Source organism: Pseudochaenichthys georgianus, unplaced genomic scaffold, assembly GCF_902827115.2.
Source record: "Pseudochaenichthys georgianus unplaced genomic scaffold, fPseGeo1.2 scaffold_469_arrow_ctg1, whole genome shotgun sequence".
Taxonomy (NCBI): Eukaryota; Metazoa; Chordata; class Actinopteri; order Perciformes; family Channichthyidae; genus Pseudochaenichthys; species Pseudochaenichthys georgianus.
In genome coordinates, this window is record NW_027263033.1 from 2385 (window position 1) to 29215 (window position 26831).

The following is a 26831-nucleotide window of genomic DNA, read 5'->3' on the forward strand; positions in this document are numbered from 1 at the left end:
ACACTATTTAATTGAAATCAGTTTTATTCTTAAAAAAACGGAAGTTCACTAACTATTAACTTAATACTTTTATTCTGAAAATTCTTCACTTCCGGTTAGCATTAGCATGTGGCGAAATGCTACGTTTTCAAACCGTGAATCGAAGGTGAAATGACATGTGATGTTGTACACTGAGCACACTGGGATTAGCACTCATTTATTGACACTGAATAACGTTTATCAGGGAATGTTTAAATAACCACAGACACCAGAATATACGTAAGTGCTAGTTTTTTTGCGAGTCCAAGTACCGGTTCCCGACGTTCCGGTTTTAACCGGACTTGAACCGAAACTTTTTACAAGTCCAGTACCGGTTCGGCGTACCGGTACGCAGCACTAGTTCCAATGGATGAAGGGATGTAGGGAGAGGATGATGGATGGTTCCAATGGATGAAGGGAGGGGATGATGGATGGTTCCAATGGATGAAGAGATGTAGGGAGAGGATGATGGATGGTTCCAATGGATGAAGGGATGTAGGGAGAGGATGATGGATGGTTCCAATGGATGAAGGGATGTAGGGAGAGGATGATGGATGGTTCCAATGGATGAAGGGATGTAGGGAGAGGATGATGGATGGTTCCAATGGATGAAGGGATGTAGGGAGGGGATGATGGATGGTTCCAATGGATGAAGAGATGTAGGGATGAAGAGATGAAGGGTAGAAGGATTTTAGGGAAGGTGGGATGAAGGGTCTTATGGTTGAAGGGATGAAGGGTTGAAGGGCCTGCTCCCTGGCGCGGAAAAAATACCTTTCGCTCCGCTACAGTACCGCTTCATTAGTGCATGTCTATAGGTCATGAGGGATTGCATGATTGAGGGAAGTAGGGGAGGGACGGATGAAGGGATGTTGGGGGGGTAGTGAAGTATCAGCCTTATTTGACAGGAATACCGACTTTGACTTTTCACACAACCTCTTTGCACTGGTTCCAGATAAATGGCCTGAACACTTCAGGAGTTAATGCCTGACTGAGGGGGTCTCCAATCGGAAAGGTGTACAGGGATCTAGGGTTAGGGTTAGGAAGAGATGTAGGAAGATGGATAAAGAGATAATGAGAGTTAAAGGGATGTAGGTAGGGCGGGTGAAGGGATTTAGGAATGTGGGTAAGGATGAGGTAGGAAGGGGATTGGATGAATGGAAGGAAAAGGGGGGTGGGTCATGAAATAAGAGTGAATGAGGCTGCATGTGTTGACCGGGTAACAGTAGCTCAGCAGGTGGTCAGAGGTGTGGTTGAGTTGTCGCCCTGCTTCATAAGTAATATTCATGTTGGACGCACATGAGCTCTTTTTGTAAATACAAATTATCCTGAGAAATCTTAAAGGGACCAAAGATTCATCAGTTCAGTGTGCAGAGCATGACAATAACTCAGATACAACGTGTTAGTTTTATTAAGAATTTCAGAACAACATGCGGGTACATGTGTTCAAAAGTCATTAATTATACTTCATTAGAATTCATTTAGACAATAGTTACTGTTTCCATTACTCATATCTCTGTTTTGTATCTGGTCAACATCAGTGGTTTGACCTCCAGAGCTCTGCTGCTGCTGCTGCTGCTGCTGCCACCACAGCCTCAACAACACCTATAGCAAAACCACCAGGTGTCAGACCACTGTGTGTGCATGCAAACACCATTAGCAAGTCTGTTTTCTGATAAAAATGATATAAAAAAATAAATACTGAAAGTATTTATGGAAACAAATAATTCACAATAGTGATAAAACACCAACAACTACTCAATATATAATGCTATATGTACATTCCCTGCACGGTATTGCTTTAAGCACCTACCTGCATCAGAGGGTACAACCACCAGAGTTCTGCTGCTGCTGACCACATTTTCACAGAAACACTTCTTGTCCGGTTCTCAGAAGAGAAATAAAGAAGCATCCGGGGAGAGACTCTGACAGTCGAGAGCCAGAGACCGAGAGAGAAGCACGATGTCTGGATTCAGAAGGATCGTGATGTCTTCATTCCTGATGCTGCTGCTCCACTTTCCAGGTGAGGACGCAGAGAACACACACTGTTCACGACTGTTAGTGAAAGCTAGTGAGGGCGTCTCTCATTGAAATCGATGTATCCTCGGGCGAGATGCTGAACCCCAAGTCGCTCCCAATGGGAACGGTGTGTGAAAGATACCTTCTGTCGTGGCGTTTTGAATCCGTTTCTACATTTAATATCCACTCTCCTCTATCGGGTGTGGGCTATGACGCGCCTCTCTTGGCTTCCTAACTAACTTTGCAGAGATCGTTGTAGCGTTGAATCACATCAGGTTTATTCTTTGAGCCAGGCGACATACAAACATGAAGACAAACTTCCTCGCTTCAAAGTAACTAAAAGTTCTCCGTATCAAAAAAGAACAAAAAGAACACGGTCAAAAGACTCTACCACTTCCTGTCTAATCACACCCTCAGATGTGAACCAACGCCATGCCATATATAGAGATACAGACATGCACGTCACATCTGACAGCAAAGAAGTGAGACTTGAACATCTTTTAAAGCGTAGTGTGACTCACAAAAATAACTAGTTAAGAGTTTACTCTAAAGCCTTAAGACAAACATTCAAACCATAATGATGAAACAGTCGTGTATCGTCCACCAAAGTCCAATAAGGATTTCATAACTGACTTTTCTGACTTTCTGTCCGGGATCATGGTGAAATATGATCGTGTTTTGATCTGCGGAGACTTTAATGTCCATGTGTGCTGCGAGTCCAAACCTCTGGTTAGGGACTTTTTAAATCTCCTCGACTCTTTTGGTCTTGTTCAGTCCGTGGTTGGCCCAACACACGATAAAGGACACATCTTAGATTTAGTATTATCGTTTGGACTGTCTATCTCTGTGGATGAAATCTGTGCAGCGTATCTAAGACCATTTACCGGTTCTGTTTACCACCTCGATCCCTTCTGCGGGAGTCGAATCACGTGCCCCTGCGCGCCGTCTGCGTTCATTTAACCCCTTGACTGCCTCACAGTTTTCAGATGCTTTTAATGCTTCTCCGATCTGTAAATTAGAGGTGAACTGTGCTCTTAATGCTGATGAGCTTATCTCCATGTTTGACTCAACATGTACACTAATACTGGATTCCGTTGCTCCTTTTACGCTTAGACGCACCAAAGTTCTCTTAGAGCCGTGGCTTAATGACTACTCGCGCTCTTAGACGCGCTTGTAGGCGTGCAGAGAGAAAATGGAAAAAGGATAAACTTCATGTCTCCTTAGAAATCCTTCGTGCTTGCCTTTCCGACTACCAGACGGCAGTCAAAGCAGCCAGAACAGAGTATATTTCTCTGTTAATCTCTAAAAACAGCCCTAAACCTCAAGTTCTTTTTAATGTCCTCAATTCGATCATTAATCTTTGTGATGCTTCTCCAATTGTGCCATCGACTACTCTCTGCGATACATTTCTTAAATTTATTATCGAAAAAGTATCTGTGCTTAGGCTAGCCTATACTAGTGCTACCCCAGATCCTGCTCTCTTTCTGTGCCCTGCTGTCCTCGACCATTTTGAGCCTGTATCCCTCACTTCTCTCTCGGATGTAGTCAAGCACCTGCGGCCGACAAACTGCACCTCAGACAGCATTCCCTCTCGCTTCCTGAGAGATGTTTTTGAATCAGTTGGATCAAGTGTTTTATTGCTTGTAAACACCTCTCTTACTGTAGCTCAGGATGTGTCCCAGCTGCCTTCAAACATGTCATGGTTAAGCCACTACTTAAAAAGAAAAATCTTGACCCCTCCATTCTCGCAAATTGTAGGCCCATCTCCCAGCTACCCTTTTTATCTAAAGCCCTGGAGCGAGTAGTCTACGTCCAGCTGCAGTCGTTTTTAACCACACATGGCATCCATGAAAAGTTCCAGTCTGGCTTCAAACCCATGCACAGCACTGAAACAGCCCTTTGAAGAGTTTTTAATGATCTGCTCTTAGCCGCCGACTCAGGTAGCTCAGCTGTCCTGGTGCTGTTGGACCTGACAGCTGCCTTCGACACTGTGGACCATAGCATCCTGTTGTCACGGCTTGAACAGTCCGCAGGCATCACAGGCTCTGCCCTTGCATGGTTCAGGTCCTACCTGACAGACCGTAGCCTCTCAGTGCAGTTAGGTGCCTTCTCCTCTGCCAAAGCCCCTCTTACCTGAGGGGGTTCCCCAAGGCTCGATTCTGGGCCCCATCCTTTTTCTACTGTACATACTCAATTCTCACAAAACACAATATCCCCTTCCATTGTTATGCTGACGATGTACAGATCTGTCTGCCTCTCAATCAAAATGCCAACTCACTACAGCAGTTGAAGGACTGCTTAACAGAGATTAAATCCTGGCTGAGCCAAAACTTCCTCACCCTCAACGAGAGCAAGACCGAGGTCATCTTTTTTGGACCCAGACCTTCAGCCTCTCCGGTTGATATTCTGGGCTCCCTCAATAAAAACATCCTCCCCTCTGTCATGAACCTTGGAGTGACCTTCAATAGCGCTTTTACATTTGATAAGCAGGTCAGCACCGTAGTCAAGACCTGCTTTTTTTAAAAATACGACTATTGGCTAAGACTACGTCGTTTTTATCTTTTAAAGACCTAGAATGGGTTATAAACGCCTTTGTTACCTCGAGACTGGATTACTGCAACGTATGTGGGTATGGACCAGGCCTCAATTAGACGCCTGCAGCTAGTGCAGAACGCAGCTGCACGTCTTCTAACTGGCCATAAAAAGCGTGACCACATCACCCCAATTCTGGCCTCACTGCACTGGCTTCCAATTCGGTTCAGAATTGATTTTAAAATCCTTTTATTTGTTTTTAAACACTAAATGGGCTGGCTCCGGCCTATATAGCCGAACTCCTCCATCGCTACACAGAGCCTTAAGGTCGGCTGATCAGCTGCTGCTGATAGTGCCTAAGACCAGGCTCAAAAACCAGAGGGTACCGAGCCTTCGCAGCAGCTGGCCCCAGGCTCTGGAATATTTTGCCCCTCCACGTGAGGTCGGCCCAGACCCTGGGGGTTTTTAAATCAACACTTAAAACTCACTTTTTCTCTCTGGCCTTCGAGGCTTCTCTTATCAAGAATAACTTTTACCCAGGACCTTTTCCCTCTCTAACCTCTCGAGGTTTATTAGAGGGAAACGGTTTGCTGAGTGGCTTAGACAGGCCGGGGAGTGTTACGATTCGTAGACACAGCGTACCTTCCTATCTCTCATCAATTTCCAACTAAGGCTCCAGTGGGGACTTTGTTTCCCTGAGTGTGCCTCTCCACCTATCTTTCTTACTCTCTTTTGCGGCTTTCACACCAGCGCTTTTCAGTTTCTAGCTCCGAGCGGGAGCTTTTCTGGTTCAGCTCCGGTTTCCCTTTTCAGCTCCCGCTCTGTGCACACCGCCCACTGGCGCCCCAGAGCTGCCCCTGCTACGTCATGACGTCACCGTGTACATCGCTGATTTGCTCCCCAACGGCACCCATTACGGCGCTCACAACAACAACAACTGCGTCGGGTCGATGATCGTGTTGCTTTTAATCACACGAAGCCAGAATAAATTGAATAACGACTTCTCCAACCTTATGCTTTTCTCCAGAGTGCCGTGGTTCATTGTTTATTAATGTGTTTCTGCAGCATTTACCGACCGCTGCAGTGCTGCTCTTCCACTGAGTTTATTCTCCCGTTAGCTCCCGGTTAGCTCACACTGCAGCGGCCGCTCTAAAGTATTCACTGTCCGACTCACACAAGCAGCTGATGCATATCCCCAGTTCCCTTAGCCTAAGTGAATGTGTGTCAGTCTGAATTGACGCTGTTTGGTATCACAACGCTGTTATGAAAGTTTCTCTGGTATAAAACGGGTGATGTTGGCATAGCAACCGAAGCTAAACTGACTACTTGCATCCGATAGCTGCAATAATACAAAACAACACGTCTGCCTCTCTCCACAATGATCGATAACAGCGAACAGATGGTCAAAGTAAGGTAGAGATAAACAGAATCACACGAAGCCTGGTTAGTGTTGCCTGACTTTATAAAATGTGTTTATAGGCACTACTGCTTGTAGGCAGGCATAACAGTCGACCCATGGGAGGTGGGTTTAGTTTCCTGCACGCCTCGACGTAAGAGAGACGTAAGCGACGTCACCTCTTAGCTCCAAAGCTCTTGCCTCTGGACCGACAATTTTTTGGCGCTGGAAATGAAGCGGATTCCGGAGCTAAGAGCCGGCGCAGCTCCGGTGTGAACTGGAAAACCCGGCGCTTTTCAGGCTCTAGCTCCGAGCCGGAGCTGAAAAGGCGCTGGTGTGAAAGGGGCATTACTTGCTACCCTTTGCTCTCAACCTATTCTAAGGGAGTTTGTATTGAGCAAGGGGCACATTGCTCTGTATGAACTGGGGGTGAATGGTGACTTGTTGTATGTAAAGCGCTTTGAGGGGTGAGAGACGGATAAAGCACTTTATAAATACAGTCCATTCACCAGTACATGAAATAAACAGCTCTAATATCACTGACGGTACTTTACTACGTGCTGTTCCTTTAACTGAGAGCGACGAGTTGTGTTTGTAACCTGGTGACTTTAGTGAAGTCTCGCTCACTAGAACCCACATAGCAACATTCTTTAAAGTGACCGTCACCCTGACTCTGAACGCTTCAGTTAGTGATCTGTAATTAACTCTGGTTTGAATGAGTCGTTAAACGATTCATTAAACAGATCAACCAGAACTCTAACTCTTACCTTTTCATATAATACATCATCATTCTGTCAGCATTTATCACGTCTATATTTCCTTCTGCTTTTTTTCCCGAACAACTGCAGATTCAAACCAATACTTCCCCATTGTCAGAGCTGGAGATGAAGTCACTTTGCCGTGTGCCAATGAGATAGAGGGTCGGGATGAGTGTGGGGGTACTACCTGGCTCTTCAGGGATTCAAAACTTCCAGCTGCAGTGACGCTGTTTGAAGGCAGACAGATTCAGAACGAAGCCAAAGCTAAATCAGACGGACTGAGAGTTACAGAGAAATGTGCTCTGGTTATAAAGAAGGTCACAGAGGAGGATGCTGGAGGTTACACCTGCAGCCAGTTCAGATCAGGAACATATCTTTCAGACTCTCATGTTGATCTGTCTGTTGTCACCAGTGAGTATTTACATCATGATGTTTTCAAACTGTCTTGTTAAAACAATATGCTAAAACATTACAATAATAATGATTACAGTGATGAAGTTAATGTTACTCTTGTTGTCTTTTCTCTCTCAATATCTCCGTCTTCAGTGACTGAGCAGCAGGACAACGATGAGGTGACGTTAGACTGCTCTGTGTCACATGTACGGTGTAGACACTCAGTGAAGTGGCTGCTTCAGGGTCGAGATGTGGATAAAGATCACAGAGAGATAAAGACATCAGCGTCTCTCTGCTCTGCCTCTGTGACATTTCTGACTTCTCTCTTTAGTTACGCATCACGGTCTGAGTTGTTTACTTGTGAAGTAACTGATGGTGACACGAGAGAAGTGCAGGTGTTCCCCTTCAGCCCTCAGTCCTCAGGTGAGAACATGATGATCTGTTTAAAGTCACTTCTTACTGGTGTAAAAAAAATACTTCAATATTTGTTTATTTTATAGACGTTTAAAATTGAATAGTTTGTTAAGTTTTGTTCATCTGTTTAGGAGAGGACAAAAAACCAGCAACAACCAAAACAACAACAGCAACGACAACAACAACAACGACGACAGCAGCAGCTAAAATCAACAAAAAACCAGGTAAGGTTTAATGTATTTACTTGTAAAGTGTGTGATGGTCACAGGACAGAACCTCAGCTGGTTCTCTTCAGTCCTCAGGTGAGAACATGATGAGCCGTTTAAAATCATTCATCCTGATGCGTCACATCTTTATGTCGTGATGTCAGATGTTTACATTTGATTTGATAACTGAACAGCTTGTTGTTATTTTATTCATGAAGGTGAGGACGCAGGGAAGGTGACTACAGTGTCAACAACATGGACAGCAGTGAGAATGAGAGCAGCCGGAGAGACGACCAACACTGCACCTGAAGACAATCAGACAGAACGAGAGGACAACAATAAAGGTAGAGAGAGAAGAGAATATACATTCACAGTTAGAAAAGAAGCACACATGCAGGATATACAGGTGTGTGTGTGTACTATACACACCTTGATGTACTGGAAGATGATAAGGAGTGGACTCAGATCCAACATAGTTTATAAAGGTAACATTTTATGTAGATAAAAAAGAACTGTGTGGATTATAAATAAGTTGTGTGTATCTGTATGTTCTGCATGTGTCCCTGTGTGAAGGTGACGAGGAAGCATTAAACAGCCAAGAGACATTTTGTTCATTCAGATTTGAGAGATAAAGAGATAAAAACCTCTGACTATATTTAACTCTTCGGTACCACTTTACAATCAGACTAACCTAATAAAGGGTTACGAATAGTTTGTAATTTATTAATTGGGTTGTGAACACTTTATAAATCATTAATAAGCTTTTATAAGACATGAGATAAACAGGGCAACTGTGACCGGTTGCTTGCCAAATAGTGAGCCCACGTTTATCTGTACTGCTAAGCCTTATGTTGGCTACCTAGCTTACTTCGTCTCCTTCATCAGCCAGGATCCTTGGTATGTGTTGCTCACTGAGTTGATTCTCGCTAAGTAGCCACTATAAGGCTTAGTCATCTTGCCAAATAGTGAGCGTGTGTTGATGAATGCAAACTATGTTAGAACTGGTTTATTAATGGTTCTTAATGATTAATAAAGTGTCTACAACCTAATTCATGACCTAATTAGAAACCCTTTATGAATCCTTTATGAGGGTAGTCTTATTGTAAAGTGGTACCAACTCTTCTAACTTCTCTTTTCCAGGTCGCTTGAGGCTCATCATCGTGTCTGTGGGTTTAGCGGCTCTCATCATCACCGTGGTTACAGTCAACATATGGACAAGAGCTAAAGGTGAGACATTTTCACAGATGAAATAGAAAATATAGAAATAAAGGTGAAATCTAATATCAACTTGTTTTGTCCTTTTTTCAGGGAGCAAAGCACAGACGGAAGAAAACATGGTGAGTTTGAACATTGCATAATTAAATGTGTGTATTATTTGCTCTCCAATTTTAACAATGGATATATGACAGGCAGAAGAAGATGCAACAATAGATTAATTTAGAATATTTATTTATCCAAATTAAATGATCTCAGCAAAGCTAAACAGTTCATTAACCAAAATAACAGAAAACAGCAACACAATTAAATGAATGCTCAATAAGGAGGCTTCAAAGTGACCATGTAGTTGAATCAACAGCTCTTTATAATGCTTACAATTAAATGAAATGCAGCCAGTGGTAGCCTGTAGATGTTAAAGAGAAGAGGCCCCAAGATGGAGCCCTGAGGAACCCCACATGTCATGTTGGTCCACTGAGATGTGTAGTTTCCTGTCCTTTAAGTAGGATTCAAACCAAATTTGAACTGTTGCCGAAAGCCCCACCCAGTTTTCCAGTCGGTCTAGAAATATATTGTGGAAAATAAAAATAAAACAGGAAAAAACGGACAGATCGTGACGAGTAGACATGCTCAAGTAAAGTCCTTCAAAAAGATATACTTAAGTGCAGAACCTGAGTAAATGTGCTAAGTTACTGTCCAGCTCTGATCTGTGTTTTTACCATGTCTTTGTTCCCTGTTGACAGGAGCAGATTGATGAAGATGAAGATGAGGTGGACTATGAAAACGATGGAGAGGCTTCTGCCTCTGTGTGACTGATCAACAACATCAACTCCCCTCAGAGTCCACTGCTGTCAAATATCACCTCCTCATATGTTACAGGAGAACCATTTCTGATGACTGAGAACACCTGAGCCCCACGAGAGGCCCTTCAGAAACTCACCTCCATGTGATAGGAAACACAGCTTTCTATATTATATTCATTCATTTATGATTTAATGTCCTTTAATTATGCTCTCACATCCCCATACATAGTTATACTACTGCTTAAACTTAAAACTTCCAGCTGTTTATTCTGTTTATAATGTCTTCTTATTACCAGTACTTGTACTCACAGTATATATTTTATTCTTATATATTCACTTCTTACTGTAACTTCTGCACATGTTCATACATATCAGTGTTGGGTTGAATTCACAACATATCTAAATTGTAAAATGATCCCTAATCCATATTTTTTCATTGTGCTCTCTCGGGATTAGTCAAACTTGGTTCAATACATTTTAAGAAAGGATTTTAATGGCAGTGGCTCAGTCTGTAGGGGCTTGGACTGTGAGCCGTAGGGTAGCCGGTTCAAGTCCCCGAACAGACCTAAATATGGAGTGTGGACTGCTACTTGGAGAGGTCCCAGTTCACCTTCTGCCCTGCCGTGGTGCTCTTGAGCAAGGCACCAGACAAACCCCCCCCCCCCCACTCCCATTGCTCCCTGGGCGCTGTGCAATAGCTGCCCACTGCTCCTAGTACTAGACTCCTGGTAAGAGGATGGGTTAAAAGCAGAGAACAAATTTCACTGTGTGTGCTGTGTGCTCTGCATGTGACCACTAAAGAGGGTTTCATCCCTCCCATTCTATTCTATTCTATCATGGTTGTTGCAATTAATGATTCATAAAATGTCTTATAATTAGCATATCCTTACACCTACGTTATACCTGTACTTTGTAACTGCTGCACATGCTCATGCATCTGATCAATAGTCTACACAATATATTTACTTTACTCACTTTTTACTTATGTACTCCTAAACCTGAAATGCCTACAGTATGTTAGGATGTTTTAATTAGCATGAGTCCTAATGGAATATGCTACTCCTTTTTTTTTACTACAGCTTTAATGATATATTATCCAAATAAAAAGTGTTATAATGAGTTGTGTTTCTCTCTCTATCTCCAACAAACTGACAACACAACGCTCTGTTGGGTTTAACACCTCTCTCTGCCCTGGCTCTCACTTTGTAAACAACATACAGTTTGTTTCAGAGCCAAGGAAGGTGTCGCACATTAGTGGAGCTGTGGTGATATCCTGGGATCAGGTATGAGGCAAGAAATAAAGTGATACACTTTGATCTGACTTACGTACTCTTATGCGTTCTTGGAGAGTGCATCAGAGCGTCATAGAGGAAGCTCTAAGAAAGGCACATCAAGAAGAGGCTAACAAACCTGGCTAGACCTATAGACCTTTTCAAATCCCCTGATCAACATCCTATCAGCTTTCAGTTTGGTCCTCAGGTTCAGTCTGCGCTTCATCTGTTGAGCAGAACCGCATTTTGCCAGTTTTTCCTTGGCTCCAAAAACAATTACCTCAGTTTTATCTTTGTTTATATAGAAATGTATTTATTAGGATAAACCCCTTGAGATGCACCATCTCGTTTTTAAGAGGGTCCCGCCAAAAGCAACATACATGAACAAAATAACAGAAAGCAAAGCATGACAAACAAGGACAAACCACGTACAGTCTGTTAAGTACAATTCATGAAGTAATATACAGACAGTAATGTCTAATAGATCCGTTTCATCATCAATAACAAGAGCAGAGCAGCTGAAAGTGAGATGATAATGCTTAAACATACCCAACGATGCAAGGGATCGAATTGTAGCAGGTATAAGAAATTAAAATCAATGTTTAATGATGTAATATAGTTTAAACATACAGTAATTTTATGAATGTTTATTGTTATAACTGTTTTATTTTGAAAACATTTCCGGTTAGCATTTGCTTGTGGTTACATTTTATTTTGAAAAGCTATTTCCGGAAAAGATCTCCGAAGTGCCAACAGTAAGCTTGACTTCTGGTTTTCTGTAAAACACGATTACAGCCGTTAAAAAGACTCCATTGTCTCTTACTTTTTAAGCTTCTCTCCTGGGACGCGGGAACAACGAACAAAGCTACAGTAATACAGGTTAAGTAACAGTCTGTTGGGGCTTTAAACATGAACGCCCTTCCGCCAATACTTTTTTTTGCAGAGGGGAGTGGACAGAGGAATAAATCTGGACAGAGTGTCTAACTTGATAATTAGACGAGTAAGAGACAAAATACGGCTTTAAATAAGGGTTTAATTGAAGAAAGTGCTGACACATACAGTAATTGATTTGTTCAATGCACTTCCTCAGTGTTTGAATTGGAGCATAGTCTCCTGTTGAAATGGTTAAGTAAATGTGTGTGTCATCTGCATAGCTTTGGTATCTTATTTAGTTGTTTTTCATTTTCTGAGCCAGTGGTAGCATGTAGACGTTAAAGAGAAGAGGCCCCAGGATGGAGCCTTGACGTGTCATATTTGTCAACTCAGATGTGTAGTGACCTATAGAAAGCAAACTGCTCTTTATTAGTCACATTAATAATTTAATAATCAATGTTCTCTCTGCTGGTAAAGTAATGTGTTTTTTTCTATTTTAAGAGGGATCAGTAAGGTAAGGCTACCGTGACGGTTTGATTCAGAAGGAGTTTAATGGATAAGATCCCTGATGTTGAGGTGACCAGAATGTTTATTTCCACTGTGTACAACATGTTGTAAGGGACCCACGATCTATCTTTATGCAAGGGATAATGTGCAGCCATGCGGTGTCTATGGGGAAGAGAACACCCAAATCTAGATCCCTCTGCAGGTGGTACTTTAACTATATTTTGATGCTAATATTTTTGTACTTTTACTTGTAACATTTTGAATGCAGGACTTTTTATTGTAACTGAGTATTCCTACACTCTGGTACTTTTACTCAAGTACAAGATCTGAACTTCTCCCACCTCTGACAATAAATCCTGAGTGGTTACCAAAAAGAAAACCTGCTCTGAAGGTTATTTTCATTTTTCAAATCCTGCACTCGGCTTTGCTTTCTCCAATATCATTGAAATGCAGCCAGACGCTGCTTCTTTTTTTGGTTTTCGCTAATTTCTTGAATTTTTCCGACGCGCTTGCATTTAAATCCGTCTCCACGTCGCTCTGTGCAGCTGGCCTGTACCACTACACCTGCTGTACCCCCCACCCTTCTTTCACATAATGGTATGATCCTAGTGTGTCCTCGTATATGATTGGCCGCATGGTGGCCCAGCTAAATAAAGACCCGCCCCTGCCTGCAAGGATTCTCAGCAAGAGTAGGGGCGGCTGAAGATTCTGCTCTCCCCAACGGGAGTCTTCTCTTCTAGCGGCATCTCGTGATCGGCGTGTTGGAGACCTCTGAATTAAAGTATCAAGTCACCTCAAGTCAGAGGCTCAAGTCCAAGTCAAGTCCCGAGTCATTGGTGTTCAAGTCCAAGTCGAGTCGCAAGTGTTTTGTGATTTTGTCAAGTCGAGTCTCAAGTCATCAAATTGGTGACTCGAGTCCAAGTCATGTGACTCGAGTCCACACCTCTGGTTTTTACCATGTGTTTGTTCTTCAAAGACATCGTAAACCAAGTTTTTCCTGTCTTTTAAGTAGGATTCAAACCGATTTAGAACTGTTTCCGAAAGTCACACCCAGATCAGGTTTAGGAACCCCATTTTGCCTGCAGATCTGCGTCAGACTCTTTATCCTTCTGTCAAGATGCTAACAACGCCTGTTTCTCCTGCCGAGGTGTGGAAGCCCCCTGTTCCCCTGCTCCATCGAAGAGGACTCGGCTTCGTTCTGCAATATCTGAGACGCTCCTAACTTCCAACCACATGGTCCTGTATGCCTCGGTGGTCCCGCCACAACTTTTGCCCTCCAGAGAGGTTCTTCATCCTCATAGGACTCCCTCTTTCCTTTCTCACTTCCTGCCCGGTGGTTCAAGCAAGTCTGGTCGACCTTCACCCCGTCCTCTACAGCTGCTCCTCCCATCTGGTCCCTCTATCTGCCCCCAGGCCATCCTCCTGATACTTCCTGCCAGAGAGAACCAGACTCATCTCTGCAGTGTGCAGGACATGAAACTCAGTCAGATAAAACATCTTGGAGAGTTGAGTGTAGCGTCCGATAGTCAGGTCAGAGAGACTGCTCTAAGAATGGCACACCCAGAAGAGTCTGCAGTGTGAAGAGCATGAAGCTATTTCAAAACAACATGAACACAACACCGGCTAATACACGTGTTTAAAAGTAGGCCATTACACAACATGAACACAACACCGGCTAATACACGTGTTTAAAAGTAGGCCATTAAACAACATGAACACAACACCGGCTAATACACGTGTTTAAAAGTAGGCCATTAAAGTGAGTTTCATTAGACGCTCGTTGGTCGGCATCAGAGGGTCAAACCTGCAGAGCTCTGCTGCTGCTGTTAACCACTTCTTCACAGAAACGCTTCTTCGGTTCTCGGAAAAAGTAAAAATAAATCGGCAGAGATACAAAGAGGAACCACCATGTTGTTAACATTCATTGAAACTGGCCATCTTTACATGCTCAACTTCCTCTGTTGTGTTGCTGATGAAGAAGGCCTGCAGTTACCGTCACTCTGAATAACCAAAGAGAAGAAATGCATCAAACATAAAAGTCTGATGTTAGAAAAGTGTCTTTTTATCACACATCAAAAACAAGAGAGATGAAATGCTGATGTCACACATTAACCCGACGGCCATCAGAGGAGAGATGGATGAGGAAGTGACTCCTCCTTATCACAGGAAGTAGATGCTGAGTTCTTGTTAATGAAGGAGCCGGTCAGAGACTCTGACAGTCGAGAGCCAGAGACCGAGAGAGAAGCACGATGTCTGAGTTCAGAAGGATCGTAATGTCTTCATTCCTGATGCTGCTTTCCGTCTTTGTTTCTTTAACAGCTGCAGATGTGAAACGTTGCTCCCGCATCGTCAGAGTTGGAGATGAAGTCACTTGGCCTTGTTACAATGTGACACATGATCAGGATAAGTGTGAGAGAACTACCTGGATCTTCAGTGATTCAAGAAGCGCAGCAGTGCCGCTGTTTGAATACGGAAAGATTCACAAAGATGCCAAAGCTAATTCAGACGGACTGAGAGTTAAAAAGAAGTGTTCTCTCGTTATAAAGAACGTCACAGAGGAAAATGCTGGTCGTTATGATTGTCAACAACACAACAAATCCCGGCATAAACAAGGTTCAGGATCAGACGTTTGTCTGTCTGTTGTTACCAGTTAGTATTTACATCGTAATGTTTTCAAACTGTCTTGGTAAAACAATAATAATAATAATAATAATAATACATGGGACTTATTATAGCGCTTTTCATGAAACTCAAAGACGCTTTGACAGAGAATTAAGAGGAGAAAAAAAGACAAGAGAAAACAAAATAAATAGATAACAAAGAAATACAAAAAGAGATAAACAGAACAGAAAATAGGGGGGGAGGGGTGGTCAGTGGTTGTGTCACGATCACAGGTACAGATCAGAACCCAATAGCACGACTCAGATACAACCAGTATATAGTAATGTTCAGTTTATTTCAGGTCAAGGACAGGCAGGGTCAAAACCAGTAAATCCGTCAGACAGGCAGGCAGGAATCGAAAACTGGGCAGGACAAAACTCGAGACTAGAGCACAACACTCACTGGAGAGCTTGGCGGAAACGACAAGACAATCTGGCGAAGGACCAGTGATAGTGAGGTGGTATAAATACTGTGGAGTGATGAGGGAATGAGTAACAGGTGAGGGAAATGAGCTGATTACAAGGGCCTGGAGGAAAGCGGGATCTGAAATGACAGGAGAGTTTAGATGAGCCATTAAACAAACAATAATAAAAGTGTCTAACTTGTGACAGGTTGAATGCAGTGTTGAACAGGTGGGTTTTGAGTGATGTTTTGAATGCTGTGAAGGAAGAAGAATCTCTGATGGATTGGGGTAGTGAGTTCCAGAGGGTGGGTGCAGCAACGGAGAAGGCTCTGCCGCCCCAGGACTTGAGGTTGGTCCGGGTGGGGAGGGACAGGAGGTCGGCAGTAGCAGAGCGAAGGGAGCGAGTGGGAGTGTGTCTGTGGAGGAGGTCAGTCAGGTAGGATGGGGCAGCCAGGTTATGGAGTGCTTTGTATGTCATCAGGAGGATCTTGTACTGAATTCTCTGGCGGATGGGGAGCCAGTGGAGCTTGATGTGGACTGGGGGGGGTGTGTTCACGGATTCGGGTGTGGGTGAGTAGACGGGCGGCGGAGTTCTGGATATATTGAAGTTTTTTGAGGATTTTTGCAGGTGAGCCGTAGAGGAGGCTGTTGCAATAGTCCAGATGGGAGGTGATGAAGGCGTTGATGAGGGTTTCGGCAGCAGTGGGAGAGAGAAATGGACGTAGACGGGCGATGTTTTTGAGGTGGACGAAGGCTGTCTTTGTGATCTGTTTGATATATTTGTTGTAGGAGAGGGTTTGGTCAAATATGATGCCTAGGTTCCGGATGTGAGGGGAGGTTTGAACTGGGAAGCCGTCTATGTTGAGGGTGAAGTTATGGATAGGTGTGGTGAGCTTGTTTTGTCCAATGATTATTATTTCAGATTTATCGCAGTTGAGTTTCAGGAAGTTAAGTTGGAGCCAGGATTTTATTTCAGTGATGCAGTTTGTCAGAATGGAGTGGGTAGCAGTGGAGATGGATTTGGTGGAGATGAGAAGCTGGATGTCGTCGGCAAAGCAGTGGAATTGAAGTCCATGACGGTGGATTATGTGACCAAGGGGAAGCAGGTAAAGGATGAAGAGGAGGGGGCCGAGAACTGAACCTTGAGGGACACCTTGGGGGAGAGGAGCGGTGGGGGATTTGCAGTTATTGATGTAGATGAACTGGTTTCTGTCAGAGAGGTATGAAGTGAATCAAGAGAGGGCAGTGCCGGTGATGTTGAAGGTGGTTTCAAGACGGGTGAGGAGGATGGAGTGATTGATGGTATCGAAGGCAGCGCTGAGGTCAAGGAGGATGAGGATGTTGAGGTTACCAGCATCGGAGGAGAGGAGAAGGTCATTTGTAATTTTGAGGAGTGCGGTTTCGGTACTGTGGTTTGAGCGGAATCCGGATTGAAAAGTTTCATAGAGGTTATTAGCAGAAAGATGATGCTTGAGTTGTGACGCTACAGCGCGTTCCAGAACTTTTGACAGAAAGGGTAGGTTCGAGATTGGTCTGAAGTTATTAGGGTTGTCAGGATTTAGTCCGGGTTTTTTCAGAATAGGGGTGATAGCAGCTATTTTGAGGGACGGTGGGATGGTGCCAGAAGACAGAGAGGAGTTGATTGCTGTAGAGATGAGTGAAGAGAGAGTAGGAAGGCAGGCCTTAACAAAGCTGGAGGGAATGGGGTCCAGGGTGCAGGTGACAGTTTTCATTCCTGTGAGGAGATCAGAGAGGTCAGTAGGGGAGACAGGGGAGAACTGGGACAGGGGTTGGCAGGATAACGGGGAGCAGGTGGCTTGAGGGACAGCTGGTGTGGTAGTGGTTAAGCTGCTGTAAATGTTGTCTATTTTGCTTTGAAAAAATGTGAGAAAAGAGCTGCATTTGTCTACTGTGAATGACTGAGTGGTCGTGTCCAGGGGGCTGAGGAGTTTGTTTATTGTGGAGAAGAGTGTTTTGGGGTTTCCGGAGCCAGAGTGGATTAACTGAGAGTAGTAGGTGGTGCGGGCATGGGAGAGGGCATCTTTATATTGCTGTAGGTGGTCTTTGTAGGGTTGAGAATGAATTGTGAGACCTGTTTTATTGAGTCTTTCAAGTTGCCGGGCACGGGTTTTCATCAGACGGAGTTTAGGGGTGAACCAGGGAGCAGAGCGGGTGAAGGAAACTGTTTTGGTTTTTATGGGTGCAAGTTGGTCAAGGCAGGAGGACAGAATGTTGTTGTAGTAGTCAGTGAGATCAGAGGGGCTACGGAGGGCCACAAAGGGAGTGGTGGATATTTTTTCAGAGAGGGAGGATGAGAGCGAGGTAGCTGAAACACAGCTTAATTTACGGAAGTTGATTTTGCGTTTTTGCTTTGGTGGTGGGGTGGGAATGTTGATGGTCATGGTGATGGCTAAGTGGTCGGAGAGGAAGAGGTCTGAGCCAGACAGATGGTGAAGGTTTAGTCCAGTCGAGCAAACAAGATCCAGATTGTGGCCACGGTTATGGGTCGGAAAGTTGACATTTTGAATGAGGTTGAAGCAGTTAAGCATGTCCGTGAAGTCTGTAGTTATTGTAGAGTCAGTGGAGTCCGTGTGGATGTTGAAATCACCAAGTAGGAGGACTGAGGTGGAGAAAGAACTGAGCTGGGTCAGAAATTCAGAGAAATCAGAGAGGAATGATGGGTTTGGTCTGAGAGGGCGGTAGACAACTGCCAGGACTGACTGTGTGTGACCAGAGTTTAAAAGCCAGGTGTTCAAATGAAGGAGCAGATGAGATGGGGATGAGGCTGGTTTTAATGTCCTGTCGGTGTATTACGGCAATTCCACCACCTCGGCCCTCCGAGCGTGGCTTATTTATGTATGAGTATCCATTGGGTGCAGTGAGGTTGAATGAGAGATAATCCAGAGGTTGTTGCCAGGTTTTTGTCAGACAGAGAAAGTCCAGTTTATTGTCTAGAAGGAATTCGTTGAGAATGTGGCTTTTATTGTTGAGGGACCGGGTTTTAAACAGAGTGAGCTTCATATTGCTTTGTGTGGTGAGGATTGACTCAGGTGTCATTGCCATGGCTTGCAGACAGGGGGCGCGCACGTCTGTATTGTTGTGATGACGTAGTCGAAAGGTGGGTGTGCGCTCAGCTGACCAGAGTACGGGGATGGAGTGACCTGTGTGAAAGTAAACAAACTTGCGACCGGAGCCTCGATGGATGTATCTGGTTCGTTTTAGAAGTTCGTGGTTTCTGATGGCAGAGATGCATAACGGTGTGGAATGGTTGTTGAGTTGTACAAGTCTCGCAGCGGAGTACCTCAATGCCATGCCAGGCAGGAGAGACGGAGCGCAGGTGAGCCGGGCAGCCGCTAGCATTAGCAGCTAGCGGGTATCCTGCAGCTTGATGACTGCAGAGATGCAGGCAGCTAGCTCCAGGTAGTCCACGGAAGAGGGGTCCAGGCCAGCCAAAGGCAGGACACGTTTTGAAAAGTTCGGGAATGGGGTGGAGGAGCTAGGCAGCAGGGGCGGTTCTAGAAGGGGGCCAGGGGGGGCCAGTGCCCCCTAACACTGACCTCTGACCCACCTGTGGCCCCCCTAACAATGAAAAGGTTTTTTTATGTATATTTTCTGGTACTCGGTTTGCCAAAAACCTCAGGATTTTGTTGCTGTAATGTGAGATTGTGCAGACACCCTTATGTAAAGTAGAGATGTAACTGTTCATTGCCTTTATTTTTATATACATATGGTGTTAGTGCAAACATTGCACTATAACTTAAGCTGAAGCTAACAGTAATAACTATAAGATCTATCTGAAATAAATAAGTGTACTGAAACAAATACCAATAACTGTATTGCATTGTTTTCTTATGCGCAATTACTTCATACTGTCTAGTTCTCTTTTTCGTCCTGCATTTATTGTGCCCCCCTCAGAAAATAACTGGCCCCCCAGTGGCCCCCCCCAGTCAAATTGGTCTAGAACCGCCACTGCTAGGCAGGTGAAGCCGGGAGGATCAGAAGGAGAGCAGGTGGAGCGGCGAAACGGAGCCGGTGTTTTCAGGTAGGAAAACACGGACACTTTCACACATCTCAGTAATCCAGGCAGTGGAAGATTGACATAGATCTTAACCGGACTGGTCGGCCAAAAAGCTGCTAAGAAATGTTGAGGAAAGAGTAGAAAAGAGTAAAAAACATCCAGACAGAGAAGCGGCGAGCAAACGACGCCATCGTCCTCTCACATCCGGTTGGAATACACTAAAACATTACAATAATAATGATTACAGTGATGAAGTTAATGTTACTCTTGTTGTCTTTCTCCCACAATATCTCCATCTTCAGTGACTGAACATCAGGACAATGATGAGGTGACGTTAGACTGCTCTTTGACGACACGTGGAAACTGTAGACTCTCAGCGAAGTGGCTGCTTCAGGGTCGAGATGTGGATACAGATCACAGAGAGATAAAGACATCACAGTCTTCCTGCTCTGCCTCTGTGACATTTCTGACTTCTCCTTTTAGAAACACACCAAGGTCTGAGTTCTTTACTTGTAATGTTACTGATGAGAACACCAGGAAAGTACATCTGTTTCCCTTCAGCCCTCAGTCCTCAGGTGAGAACATGTTCAGCTGTTTTAAGTCACTTGAACTGATGTTACAAAATAACTAAAATATTGATTTATTTCATGGAAGTTTCTGACCGAATAATTTGTTGTGTTTTTCTTTATTTGTTCGGCTAAGGATACAAACCAGCAAATCCAGAGACTGAACAGAACAGAAACATTTACAGTCAGAAAATACATGTTGTTGATCCAGAGTTTAAAGACAAAGAGATAAAAGCCTCTGAGTATATGTAACTCTTCTAACTGCTCTCTTCCAGGGTGGTGGTGGTGGATCTTCGTTGTGATCGTGGCTGTTGCGGCTCTCACAATAATCACTGTGGCTGTCATCAGACGGAAGAGGACTCGAGGTGAGGACATTCACACATTACACTTTACAAACAAGAAGCTTCTGATCAACGTGGATTTTAACCCAAGTCTCATTTATTTGTATTCTTTTGAAGGGAATGAAACTCAGACGGACGAGAACATGGTGAGATAAAACATATATAAATACAATGTTTTAAAACTGAAAAATGTAACATTTATAAAACAGTACCTTGGTTTTTCAAGGTAGCACATTTTTTTAAAAATAATAATACTTTTTATTTGTGTAGGCTGATCCTGAAGACGGTGCTTCCTACGCCTCCATCAGCTACACCAGGAAGAGCAGCAGGGTGAGCCGTTTCATTGGTCACACTGGTGATGTGACTTGATCGTCTATTCTACTCTAAATGTGACCATAACTCACCGAACATCGTGCTGTATCAAAGAAGACTTGAGAGCAGAGATTGAGAACATCAAATCTGCAGAGAAATGTTTATTGAGGATATAAATCAAGTGAGACGTCGGGTCCTTTTCTCACAGACTTCTGTACAATCAAGACTTTCAGAACTCCTTTATGCATAATCACTTTTCTTCCCCTGCAGGCTCACCTTCATGATGATGATGATGAAGATGATGCAGTGACCTACAGCACTGTGGGAGCTCCCTCCTCTTCCTCTGCTGCCTCCGCTGATCCCAGCCTCCTCTACGCCACCGTCAACAAACCAAGAAAGAAACCGATGTAATGTTTAAATCCATAGCGTGATCGCTTGGATCAAAGATTTAGAGTTTAAGGGCACAGCGAGCAGAGTTTAATAAGATTCATATTAACCTTGTTTTTGCTTCTTTGGCTTAAATGCAATGTTTTTTTATATTAACTCTTGCTTGGTTTATTTAACCGTTGTTACAGCCGCTGTTACCTTGTGCCCTTAACTCTGTTTGTGTGTGTGTATGTAAATGAGTTGTGCGGTTCCTATGCTGTCAGTGGCCGTACCGACCTCGCTACATCCGCGGTGATTGGACGGACGTCACCCAATCCCGGCCCGCTTCTGCCACGTCATCCGGGGGAGGAGTATAAAGGCCGGGCACGGACTCCAGTCGGGAGGCTCTGTATTGTGTGACAGATGCCTCAAGCCTCTCATTGTGACAAGGCCAGTTTCTGTGCCCCGTTAGACTGCCTAGCAGTGTGTTCAGTAGGGTTCTGTGCGAGCACACTGATTAGCAGTGTGTCGTCGTATTCTGTGTTTAGTATAGGGGTTGTGTGTGTGTATTGCTTAGATCCAGGTTGCTTAGCTCCTGTAGAACAGCATTTAGGATATTGACATTGTGAAACAGCTTAGACTCAGGTTAGCTTAGCGCCTGTAGATCAGCATTTGTGAAAGTATTGCTTAGACCCCGGTGATTTGCCCGGTTGATCAGCAACAGCTGTGTTCCCACACCTCCTCATTTTATTTTGTGTTTTGTTCCACTTTAGAAGTGAGGTACTTTCTTTCTTTTGTATTATATTGTGCAACTCTCTTTTGGAGTTCCCCTTTTTGTTAAATCACAACAGTTTGGTCCGTTGTTGGTCCAGGCTGTTCGTGTGTATATTACTGTGTTCATTGTTTTGGGTTACAAATAAACCACCGGTAACATATACCAAATCCAATCTGGTTGTGTCGTGTCCCTTTGGTCCCCCTAGCCCAATAGGGAACGTAACACGTGGGGGCTCTCGTCCGGGATCTTTAAATCAATTCCTGGGGTTATAGGTGGTTTTATTGTGGCTGAAAACTGTGTGAAACGTGTGGGCGGTACATCCAGGTATGGCATCGTTTGACAAAGAGGCGTTCTTAGTCTGGCCGTCCTATGAGCAGCTGGACCGGTGTAAGAAGGATGACTTAATAGAGAAAGCGCAGCACTTCAGTCTGGTGGTAAATCGGCAAATGTTGAAAAAAGAATTGAAGGCATTGGTGGTGGATGAGATGGTGCGAAGAGAGGTACTTGTACCGGCTGTACCAGCTGAGCTACCCGTGTCCGAGGTTCCCACTGAGGGCCTGTTGCATCCAGGGACTGAGGCAGAGTTGACGTTTACTGACATGTAAATACTTCTTGTCATTTTTCAATTTAATATTTAATTTATTTAGAGAACTGTCATTTAATGTCCACTTAGTTATGCATGTATTTTGTTCTTTGTCATTTACAGGTTATTTTCTGCAAATTGTGAATATTGGCAGGTAGAGGTGGCGCTAGGGGGTGGCTACTTGGGCTCAAGCCCCGGATGTTTTCTGAAAAGCCCCGGATATTTCACTTAAAAACGTCTCGGGAGTAATGTGCAGTACCGGAGTCCACCAAAGAGGCAGCCACTGTGGGACATTAGCCTGCGTACTGCGTAGCCTGCCCTGAAGAAGAAGTGATCCTTCCTAGTGCCTGACGAGTTTTAAGCTAATAGCCTCTACAGTTATGGATATTAGAAAGTTATTGTCATCGAAGCAGGCGCCACAAGCTGCAGCAGCAGCAGTATCAGCAGCTGACAACAATGTCATCACCAGCAGTGAAGAAATGGATGATGTTTCAGGTTTGTGAATCTAATGGTGATATCTGCACTCTGGCTGACTGAGTAAGAAGTGACAAAGAGTGATGTAACCTTAATGTTATAGCTAATAAACATGGAGTAACCACACTAAGTATACCCTAATATGTTAGTATGTATACAGAACATGACTAAAAGTTATCCTAAGATGTAACGTTAACCCTTCATACCTCAGTCTACTTTTAAGACACTAAAATAACGTATTCCAATTTGTATTTTGTTTTCGTGCGTGGAATTATACGGGCTCTCGTTTCAGTACACATAACAACAGAACTGACAGGCAACCCTCTGAATCAGACTCCGATTGGCTGTGACTGCATCCACTCAGTGTCCGATTCAGAAACGTGACTCTTACACTCTTTACGTCACAAACAAAGAAGGTGGATGAGAATAGATCTATAAAACGATAAGCAATGCGCCAGAATGAAGGTGAGACTATCCGCATCCTTTAAAACTCTACGCACATTCGTTTCACCTTAATAAGTAAACGACTATTTGAGTGAGTTAAGGCATTAGTGCCTTTTGTCCGCTTTAAGGTATTATTAAGGTAGGGTTAATGTTGCTCTCAAAGTGCACCAGATTGATGCTTTCAACTTCAATATTTAAAAAAAAAAATCTTCCCGGGGGAGCATGCCCCCGGATGCCCCGAGAGGAGGCGACGACCCCCCTAAAGGATGTTCGGTCCACCCCCCACTTATAAAAAATAGCACTGTACCCCTGCACCCCCCCCAACCCAACGACTCCTGGGCTAAGCCCCGGATCTCCTACAATCCTAAATCCGCCACTGTTGGCAGGTGATCACTGACATCAGTGATGAGGGCCCCACTATGATGTTCCGTTTCAAGGACGTTAGTGAAAATGTTATCAATTAACGTTTCAGTAGTGCTAGTTAACCTGGTTGGTTTGGTTATTAGAGGGAGAAGCCCGAAAGAAGAAAACATATCCATGAAGTGTCTCGCCTGTTGGAGCGAGTTGTATTTTAATAAATTAACGTTGAAATCTCCACACACATAAAGGTTTTTAATTCTATGAGGTCTGAGCATTTTTTCTACTTTCTACTTCTACTTGAGTAAAGGGTGTGTGTACTTTTGCAATCTCTGATTAAATAACTGGCTGGTCTAGATCAGTGGGCGGGTCCTCCAAAATTCAGTCTCTGTACACAGAAGATTATTTTTGGGGGACTTCCCCCCTTCATATTGTGTCCCTCCCATTTTCCTCTTCCCTTTTTGTGAATATTTTCCACGTGAGAGGAGTCAGTGTCAGGGAAATCTAATTTTTAAAGAATGATTTGTTATATATCTGTTGTCAGTAAATAAACGGATATCGGCTCAACAGTGCTAACCCTTCAACGAAAAGAAACACAACTTTCAAATTCAGCCATGTGAGCCGTAATTGAATCACAAAACAAACCACACAAAAATGATATAATCCCTTAAATAGATTTATTTTGATTATTTTCTTTATGAAGATACTGCAGATAATCACACATGACTCCCTTATGAATCATTTACTGTGATCATACATACTACATGGTGTTGTTTGGGTTTCTCGTGCATGCAAACAACAGCCGTCACATATTTGTATTATCTTTTAGTAATCAAATATCCCAAAACAACAAATAAACCAGCCAAAACAATATACTTGAAGGTGTCCGTCAACCCTAAAAAAAAGAGGGAAAAAAAGTAATGAGTCAAATATACTATTTTTTTTATATTAAAAAACATCCCTTTTTTTCAACGATGCCCGCTGTGGAGCGCAACCATTATCAAACACATTCAAATTGATATCCAGTACAAATCAGATGCAACTTGTCCACTAATAAACCCCATAGCTTATATACTTTTAAATTCAAACCATAGAGAAAGAGTCCTTTAATTATTAGTTGAGGCTCACATCAGATAAGACCCCACCTTTATCCACTTTAAATAAATGGTAAAAATTGCATTATGTAAATGATACTCATTGGAAACCCATCCAAAAACCAAATTAGGTTTATTGGCATTTAAACATTTTGACATGCTACAGTATATTATTACTTTTTTTATCATACTTTTCCTTTATTTAAAAAGAAATATACTATGACTTTTTCCCATGATATTTTCAACATGTAATACTATGACCTTTTACGACATATATCACTACCAGGAGGAGAAAGCATTGTTCCAGCTTTATTAGGCCCATCAGTTACAATTGATGTAATTGTTGAATATTTGCTTTCAATTATTTGCCCTAGACTTCTTCTTTCAGACGTAGTTATTTATGAAGTTATTACCAGAACTGATAATAATCCAATGCAGAGGCAATAATAATAATATAATATAATACATTATTTAATATATATTATAGTTACAACTAGCTACAACCGGCCCTTTGAATGCAACCATAATGCCAATGTGAGCCGTGATGAAATTGAGTTTGACACCCCTGGCGTAGGCCCATAGATATGTAAATGTAGCTTTTATGAAGACAACATTGGGCCCGCCCTTGTAAATCAAACGGCCGCCTAGTGTGATCACTAAGGCCCCATTTACAGGGGACGAAACGGAGAACGAACTGAATTTGATATCAAAAAAGTCTTCCGTTCGCACGGTATCGGCTCAAGAAACTTGTCCGTTCACACGAGACCGCGGGACATATGCCGGGCCTGTAAGTGGCGCTGTACTTCCGCCGCAAAATACACCATACACGGGGCTATGGCTTCATCGTTATCAGGAAATTATCGTATAGGACGTACACACGGAGCCGTTAGGCCCCCCAGAGCGTTCCGTCCGCATATCTACCCACCTTGGGACCCATTATCATTTGAGGGGTCCGTTTCCACGGTTCCGTTACGGCCTCGTGTGAACGAACGGGCTATACGAAAGAGAAAAGTAGCAGATACAACCGTTTGCGTTCCCGTGTAAACAGGGCCTAAGTGTCTGAACTTAACTTACTAATTCTGTCTTTTGTAATTTTAAGCTAAATTGTCAGTCATTTAAAAGACTGTACTGTTGGGAAATACACAATTTATTTGACTAAATCTGAATTGTGAACTGAACAAAACAAATTGTTTTGGTGGTGTCACTGGAAGGAGCAACGACTCTTACCTGGATATCTGACCTGAAATTCGAAGCCACATCTTTTGACTCGCTCCAGAGGGACCTGAAAGAAGACAAACGTTAGTGTGAAATGTTAGAGGTGGACCCTCAGTAATGTTCCTTTAGGTATTACAATATCAGGGCACTCTGCATTGATATTGTGTAAACTTGATTGTTTTAGATCAGTAGCCTACATCTAGTCATACCTCGACTTGGGTCCCTCTAGCAGCCCCATGGACATCCAACGATGAGGTGTTGTTGCGGTTGCATTTCGGGAGGTTGTTCTCCTCGTACAGATAGTTCACGATGAGGAAGGCATTCGGGTTGTCCACGGATCTCTTGCTTTTATTTACATCGTAGTCAGGATTGTGGTTGTGATGCTTCACCGCCAGCGTTGTTGGTTTACCACCTGTAAGTAAAAGCATACCAGAACCTAATGAGTCTCAGAAAAAAATTAAGAGGGAAGATCAGTTTAGTTTTGCAAGACGTCGCTCTTTTTCTTTAAACAAATTAAAAAACTATGATCACTGTTAAGTTAACCCACAAGAAACGAATGAAATAGGGGCCCCTTTCAGTTGCTCAACGATGTCTTGATGAGCACTTTCGGTTCCTCCTGCCTGCACATAGCAGTTCTTCCCTGACAGCAGTTCTTCCCTGACATTAAAGACAAGGAAGAATGTTTGAGTCATGGCGCCAAAAAACAGGTGGGAGAAGTACTCAGATCTTGTACTTGAGTAAAAGTAGAAGTACTCAGATCTTGTACTTGAGTAAAAGTAGAAGTACTCAGATCTTGTGCTTGAGTAAAAGTAGAAGTACT

At 43.4% G+C, this 26831-nt stretch overlaps 2 protein-coding genes and 1 long non-coding RNA gene across 5 annotated transcripts; 2 read left to right on the top strand and 1 right to left on the bottom strand.

The window, feature by feature from the left end:
* Nucleotides 1–1894: 1894 nt before the first annotated feature.
* On the top strand, nt 1895–10870 carry LOC117442761 (uncharacterized). Of its 3 annotated transcripts, none has more exons than XM_034078710.2 (8): nt 1896–2038; nt 6811–7131; nt 7267–7536; nt 7659–7751; nt 7952–8077; nt 8874–8960; nt 9042–9070; nt 9698–10870. In XM_034078710.2, the coding sequence occupies exons 1-8, from the start codon at nt 1978–1980 to the stop codon at nt 9758–9760; spliced, it is 1050 nt and encodes a 349-aa protein (XP_033934601.1). In that variant the 5' UTR covers nt 1896–1977; the 3' UTR covers nt 9761–10870. The 3 variants fall into 3 exon arrangements, with proteins under 3 accessions (XP_033934603.1, XP_033934601.1, XP_033934600.1); XM_034078709.2 differs by having other exon boundaries at nt 1897–2038; nt 9692–10870; XM_034078712.2 differs by lacking the exon at nt 7659–7751 and having other exon boundaries at nt 1895–2038; nt 9692–10870.
* Nucleotides 10871–18494: 7624 nt separating this feature from the next.
* Nucleotides 18495–21990, top strand: LOC117442762 (uncharacterized). Its single transcript, XM_034078713.2, has 7 exons — nt 18495–18803; nt 19787–20059; nt 20187–20234; nt 20326–20415; nt 20509–20537; nt 20662–20721; nt 20974–21990. Exons 1-7 carry the CDS (start codon nt 18731–18733, stop codon nt 21112–21114), a joined length of 714 nt encoding a protein of 237 aa, XP_033934604.1. The 5' UTR covers nt 18495–18730; the 3' UTR covers nt 21115–21990.
* Nucleotides 21991–24355: 2365 nt separating this feature from the next.
* LOC117442763 (uncharacterized) lies at nt 24356–26454 on the bottom strand. Its single transcript, XR_004551559.2, has 3 exons — nt 26221–26454; nt 26024–26078; nt 24356–24597 (listed from the first exon to the last, which is right to left on the bottom strand). It is a non-coding gene; the product is annotated as an uncharacterized lncRNA (long non-coding RNA).
* Between the last annotated feature and the right edge of the window lie 377 nt (nt 26455–26831).